The sequence below is a fragment of the Chrysochloris asiatica genome, unplaced genomic scaffold (genome assembly GCF_000296735.1).
Source record: "Chrysochloris asiatica unplaced genomic scaffold, ChrAsi1.0 scaffold00125, whole genome shotgun sequence".
Taxonomy (NCBI): domain Eukaryota; kingdom Metazoa; phylum Chordata; class Mammalia; order Afrosoricida; family Chrysochloridae; genus Chrysochloris; species Chrysochloris asiatica.
Window position 1 is genome coordinate 5377508 of NW_006408643.1, and position 7193 is coordinate 5384700.

The 7193-nt window shown below is 55.1% G+C and overlaps 1 protein-coding gene across 1 annotated transcript in view; it reads right to left on the minus strand.

Moving 5' to 3' along the window:
* PIAS4 (protein inhibitor of activated STAT, 4) overlaps positions 1-7193 on the minus strand; it is a 34601-nt gene that overhangs the window by 27187 nt on the left and 221 nt on the right. The window contains exon 2 of the mRNA XM_006868938.1: positions 645-1071. Within this exon, the coding sequence (XP_006869000.1) occupies positions 645-1071 (427 nt within the window). The remainder of the gene's footprint in view (positions 1-644; positions 1072-7193) is intronic.

Below are 7193 nucleotides of genomic sequence, written 5' to 3' on the forward strand. Positions count from 1 at the left end.
CCTCATGGAGGCAGGGCCCTATGCTGGTCCCGCCTCCTGGAGGCAGAGCCTTGTGCTGGCCCCGCCTACTAGGCACCAAGTTGATGTAAGCAGTCAGTGGAACTACAGTGAAGATGTGTCATGTCTGATATAAAAATCATACAAAAGACTGTGGCAACCATCAGGGTTGTGCGAGCTTATGTGTTCTCTCTCATGACTCACTCTGGGGGATACCAGCCACCATATCATGAAGCTACTTGGGGTCCTCGGGTTATCTATCCAAAAGTCCCAGTGGCTGAGAACCAAGGTCTATGTCCAGAACTGAGGCCTCCAGCCAAAAGCCACATGAGGGAGCTTAGAAGCTGAGCTGGCCTTTCAGATAACACGGCCCTGGCTGACCGCATGATTGCAAAGTCGTGGGAGACCCTGCCTGAGCTGGAAGCCCCAAAAACGGAGAGCTAATCAGCACTAGTAGTTTTAAGTGTAGAATCTAGAGGTTATTTGTTATGCAGCCTAGAGGTGGCAAATACAAGGGCATCAAAGGAGAGACAAGCTCTCCAGCACCTCTGGCTGAGCACCCAAAACACGATTCCAGGTCAATGGGCTAGCCAGTAGGGCTAAGAGAAAACTCAGACATCCCTCTTGGGGAGGCAGCCCAGACTCACCTAACTCTGTCGGCTTCAGCAGTTCGTCCAACATGTTAAAGAAGGGCAACTTCACCAGGCGAACTTCTGGCTTGAGGGTTTTGGCGGGTAACCGTCCAAGTCCGTTTAAGTATTTCCCATACAGCACAGGATAGTCAATGTTGGGCCCCGAGAGGGGTGTCCTGGGCAGCGTGCTGGCCCTGTCATAGGCCGAGTGCATGGTCAGGGGGTCCAAGGGCCGGTGGGGCTGTGGGACAGGCTCCGCGTTCTTCTTGGCGTAGCGTGTCTCATACAACTCCTTGATCTTCTTGAACAGCTCGGGGCTACAGTCAAACTGGACCAGCTGTAAGGCCCGCGTGACCAGTTCGTGTTTCAGCCCACTCTTACTCCGCCCGACGAAGCCCAGAAGCATCTGAAGGTCCGAGACTCGAAAACTCATCACCATGTTCTGAGGGAGAGCAACCACACACAGACACACACACACACACACACGTGAGAGAGCGGCCACATCAGGGGTTCCCTGAGACATGGGGCTGCTCCAGGGTCTCCCAGGGCTGGACAGAAACCTTTCAAGCCACACCTAAACCCACTGGTATGGAGTCAGTTCCAGCTCACAGTGCCCCTGCGCTCTAAAGGGTCATCTCTACGGAAGCAGATCACCAAGTCTTACTTCTGCAAGCTGGGTTCAAATTGCCAACCTCTAAGTAGGAGTACTGGTGTGGCGCTGTGGGCTCATGTGTCAGGCTGCAACCGTCTGAACTGCAAGGATGGTGGTTCTATAGAAGGTCACTATGAGACGGAATCCACTCGAAGGCACTTAACCACCACAAGTTAGTGTTGTTATTAAGTGCCATTGAGTCGGTTCTGACCCATAGCAATCCTCTATAGGGTTTCTGAGGCGCTTCTGGTGAGCTTGAACCGCCGACCTTGCAGTTCAGATGGCTTTGCGGTCTGGCGCATTAACCCACAGCACCACACCAGGACTCCTCTAAGTAAGTAAGTAAGTAAGTAAGTAAGTAAGTAAGTTATTTAGTTAGTTAGTTGTTGTTAAGTACCATGGAATCGGTTCCGACTCATAGTGACCCTGTACAGGATTTCCAAGGCTGTAAATCTTTATGGGAGCAGAAAGCCGTATCTTTCTCCCGCGGAGCAGCTGGTAGTTTCGAACTGCTGACCTTACGGTTCGCAGCCCGATTTGTAACCACTACGCTACCAGAGCTCCTAAGTTAGTTGTTGAAGTTAGTTGTTGTTGCATGTGCAGTGGAGTCGGTTCCGACTCATAGTGACCCTGTACAGGGTTTCCAAGGCTGTAAATCTTTACGGGAGCAGAAAGCCTCATCTTTTTCCCATGGAACAGCTGGGAGTTTCGAACTGCTGACCTTAAGGTTCGCAGCCTGATTTGTAACCACTATGCTACAAGAGCTCCTTACTTGTTATGTGCGTGGATTCGGTTGTCTAGAGTAAATCATTTGTGCCCCCAGGGAGGGCCCTTCCTGTCCAAGGGCTCTATCTCTCAGCAGCCCCAGAGGGCAGAAGCAAACAGCCGCTGAGGGTTTCCGGGGAGGTCATCGTCATGGAAGCTGACTGGCACTGCCTTCTCCCAATGGTGCCTTCAAACCATCAAGCTTTCAGACAACAGTCGAACACTTAACCACTGTGCCACCTACAGTGCCTACTCCAAGGGGATTCATCAATGGCTGCCCCCACCCATCCCCTTCACCCACTGCCACAACATCACTCAGGCTGAGGACTCTCCCTCCTCTTCCTCCTCCCTCTCCCCTCCAACCTTCCTCAGCAATGCCTGGCTCCGGCTCCCGCCCAGCAGCTTCTATTTTAGATTCTCTTCTCCATCTTCCAGCCTGAAAGCAGCCCCAGGGCAGGACTAGAAGTCTGCTTCTACCACCATAGCTTCTGGCCCTGGCTCGCTGTCCAATGGTGACCTGGGCAAGTGAAGGTGCCAGCAGGACCCCCACCACACTGGGATTCAGGGGGAGGGGATGACCCAGAGCACTCAGCAGGTAGTGAGTGCTCAATGCCATCAGTCATGACAAACTGACAGTACCCCAAGACCCAACCCCACTCCCATCACATGAGTTCTGTGTGATGAACTGCCCCAGTGAGCTTCCCAGGCCATCCACACCCTGAAATTAGGGACCAGCCATCTACCATCACACTCGGACCATGTCTCTGAACCGTGTCCTCTCTCGACCTCAGCACTGCTGAGGTCCTTCTGGGGGCGTGGAGGAGTCCTGTGCACATTAACCCACCAGGTGAGGAAGGTGTCTTCAGCCTAGTGAGCAGCATCACTGGCTGCCGGGTCCCCAAAGATCCTCCCGCCAGACCTGTGACACCTGGGGACTGTTCCGGTTAGCACGTCGGGGGCCTGCTACTGGCATGTATGGGTGGAGGCCAGGGATGCTATTCAGCACCCTCCAGTACACAGGATGGCCCCATCCCAGACAAAGATCTGCCCCGTGTCAGCAGCGCTGAGGGGGAGGGACCTCTGAAACGCTCTTTGTGAAAAACAGAGTTGACAGTCTCAGAAACCCTATCAACAGTTCTACTCTGGCCTCTACAGCGGCGGCTGCGTCAGAATCCACTAATGCTATCAGCAGCATCCTGAGCCTACAAGCACCCTGCCCCAAGTCGTGACAATCACAAACGTCCCCAGACATCGCCAAGTTGTCCCCAGCTGAGGGCCACCGGGTTCAGGATTCCACAGACACCGCCCCCCCCCCCCAAGAGACTCTGAGTCCCATCATCATCTGACCTCCTGACACCCACAATGAAACCCACACACTGAGGGGGGAGCTCACAGAAGCGGGAGGGTTCCCCTGGGTGGCACCATCTAACCCAATGGGCGTTTATTCTGGTGGACAGAGTAAGCAAGGACTGAACTCTGTTTTTCACAAAGAGCGTTTCACGGTTCCCTCCGCCTCAGCACTGCTGACACGGGCAGATCTTTCCCTGTGTACTGTAGGATGCTGAACGGCATCCCTGGCCTCCACCCATACATGCCAGCAGCAGGCCCCCAATGTGAACAGTCCCCAGGTGTCATAGGTCTGGTGGGAGGATCTTAGGGACCCGACAGTTAGTGACACTGCTCACCAGGCTGTAGACAGTGATGGGTCCATGAGACCTGGTGTGCATCACCTGGCAGGGCCCTCAGCCTGCTCCACACCACACAGAAGTGCTCAGTGGCCCCCATTGTTTGAAACAGGGTTGCTCACACAGGACCTAGTGGAGTCCGAGTTCTGGTGTGGTGCTGTGGGTTAATGCGCTAGACTACAAAGTCAGTTTGAACCCCAAGGTCACAGGTTCAAGCTCACGAGCTGCTCCTTGGAAACCCTATACAGGGACACTATGGGTCGGAACCAACTCAACAGTATTTAACAACACAGGACCCAGGGAGATCAAGCGGCAAGAAAGTGGGCTCCATGGGCTATGGAAGGAGGTACCCTCAAGGAACAAGGTGGCACGGTTCTGGGGTAACCCTCACTGGGCCCCCAGCAAGAAAAAGGAACTTCCAAAAAGGATAAATAAAAAAGGTGCAAGTGGCAGAGGAGAGCAGAAAGCTGGCATGATGGGGTAGCTGTCACCTAAGAAACCAAGAACTCTCGTCAACTCAACCCTAAAACACTGAGTCAGGGCCGAGCGGTGGGCCCCCACCCCCCCTAGCTGTTCACGTACTGATACCAGCACCGGGTACCGGGAGCCTGGGTTCCAATTCCTGCCCTGTCCAAACTGCAGGCTGGCCTTGGGTCTGCAGCCAGGCCTCGGAGCTGTGACCCCTCGAAGTCATGTGTCCTGGAACCTGGAAGTATGCTAGAGGCTGCCAGCTCCACTGCAGATGGGGGAGCAGTCCATCCTGATGAATGGGGGAGGGCAGCGTGGTGGAGCATCTAATGGCACCAGGAAGGGCCTCTGACATCACTGTTCCCTAACAAGGAGCCTGGTGGCACAGTAGGTCAACCACTGTACTGCTAACCAAAAGTTTGGTAGTTCAAACCCACCAGCCGCTCTTGGGTAAAAAGTGAGGCATAGGCTCCCTTAAAGATTTACAGTCTCAGAAACCCTATCAACAGTTCTACTCTGGCCTCTACACTGGCTCCGTCAGAATCCACTAGAGGGCAGTGGGTCTGGCACCTTAATAACTGCACCCATTACACAAGTGAAGAAACTGAGGCTCAGAGAGAGAACATGACTAGCCCCAGGTTGCTCCTCTTATAAAGTACCAAGGCTGAAACATGCCTCCTGAAGCTGGCTCCCTTCTGCTTACTCCTACCTGCCTGGGGCTGGGGAATCCTTACTCACCTGGACACCCCCAGCTCAGGGACTCAGGCAGCTTGCTGGCCCCCTCGATTGAGACCAAGGACCTGCAGACGCTTCTCCCAGTCCTGGGAGACTCTGGCCACCCTTTTTGCATCCCGGCTGGGCCTGCAAGGGCTAAACAGGCACACCCCTTGGGCTTCCATATGCTCCTGACTCAGATTTCCCAGCAGCTGCCACCAGGTGCGGGCGAGAGAGGGCTGGCGTCCAGGAAGAAGCCCACATGCTGCAGAGAGCACTTCCTGCTGTGGTTCACTCTGGCCCCGCCGCCTGTCAGGACCACACTATAAACAGCTTCCAGAGCAGAATCTCAAATCCTGACTTGTTGGGAAGCTGCTGTGTGGAGACATATATGAGCCTTGAGGGGCCCCTCAGAGCTTCGGCTGGATCCTGGCCTCCTGAGGATCTTTGCTCCAGAAAACCATAGATGGGTGCAAGACAGTTAGTCCCAGCCCACCCACCCCAATCCCCGAGCTCACCCTTCTCAAGGGTATCAGATTGCAAAGTTAACCAACAAAGCCCTACATTGTTTGGCACCCCAAAACCAATCACCAACTGGATATGAGGAGCGAGGGGAGCCATCTCGGGAGTCACCAAAGCACTAAACCCGCTGTGACCAAGTTGTTCCCCACTCACAGTGACACTATATTGGGTTTCCAAGACTATAATCTTTAGGAGAGCAGACAGCCTCATCTCTCTCCCTCCAGAGCATGTGAAGAGTTCCAGCCACCCACCGTGCAAGTTAACAACCCGGCACCTAACCCACAGCGCCTCCAGCACTCCTCAGGAGCCCCGGAGCTCCACAAAAAACCGGGACGTTTCCACTGCACCTAATGCACACTAAGTACAGAGTAAGCGACTAAAGAGGATGCTAGGATGTGGGGGCGGTTGGGGGGGTACTTTCCTGCAGCCCCCTCTCCTGATGGGAGCCCATTTTAGAGGATATGAAAGAAAGGTCAACTCTATTTAATTGGGGGGAGGGGCCCCAGCCAGCAGAGGTCAAGCAGAGTTCCTGAGATCACATTTCAAGGCCCTGGACCGGAGGCACAACCCCTACCCTCTGGCTGCACAGGGGCCCAGGGTCACAGCTCTGCTTTCAGGGCCAGAGCGTTACTGCCACCTCTCCAGGGCACGGTGGCAATTGAAACGAGCAAGGTGTGCAGCATGGGTATGGCATGTGGGGCAGGGGGAGTGGGGAAGATACACACTATAATCACATAAGTCAAGAGGTGGGAGATGGAAGCAGAGAAGGTGAGAAGCACACATTGGGTCAGGGCCTTGGGGAGGGGCTTCCTGGGAAGGCGGAGCGGCAGACCCAGACTGAGGCCTAAACTCCTGAATCCCACCTCACTGGAGCCCAGTCAAGTGTTTTGGAGCTCTGGGGGTATGAAGCCTGGACCCCTGGACCCAGAGTCCGGGAGAAGAAGTAAGCTAAGCTATCCAAGAAAAACAGACTTCCCCTAGTACTAGCTGGAGATCTTCCAAGGATCAATATAGGAGACAGAGGGGGACTCAAGCCCCAGATATGAACCGCCTAAAAGACCAGTCCTGGGGTTGGGTGGAGAGAATGGGTGGCTCAAGAAGTTAGCTGGATACTAAAGGAAATGACTGAGATTTGGAAGTGAGATTTGTCAGCAGGAGTGTGGCGTTCTGAACCCATAGGAGCAGAGTCACTTGCTCATGGTCTTTTCTGCGGAGAGTAAGACAGAGCCGAAAAGGCGATGCTGAGAAAGGGGTCTTGGCAGAATGCTGGCCACCAACAGGGGAAGCTCCATCCCAGGGGGCGGGGCTCTAGGACCCAGGCAGGAGCCCAACCGGGACCCAGAACCCAGCCCTGGCACACACAGTGCTTGGGGTGGTCCAGAACCCTGGCCCTACAGCCTGGGACGGCGGTGGCGGCGACTAACGGCTAGGATTCAGAAGACCCTTCTGAGCCGGGGTCACTGCACAAGTATATGAGACCCCCCCTTTGATAACATGAAGATAGGTATGGGGGAGGCAGAGACACTCCCCCAGGCAGAGAGCACGAACCCCAGCAAGGGATGAGCTCCAAACCGTATCGCTGTCGGGGGGAGACCCTGCTTCAAGCTGGGAGGCGCGGCCCTGCCCCGCGGTTAGAGAGCCCGGGACAGTGACCGATCACAGTCAGTTGGAGAATTGGGGGACCCGACCCCGGCGCGATGATGGGAGTGAGATGTTGGGGGCCCCGCCCCCGGCCTCCCCGCACCCGCCCGCACCCCG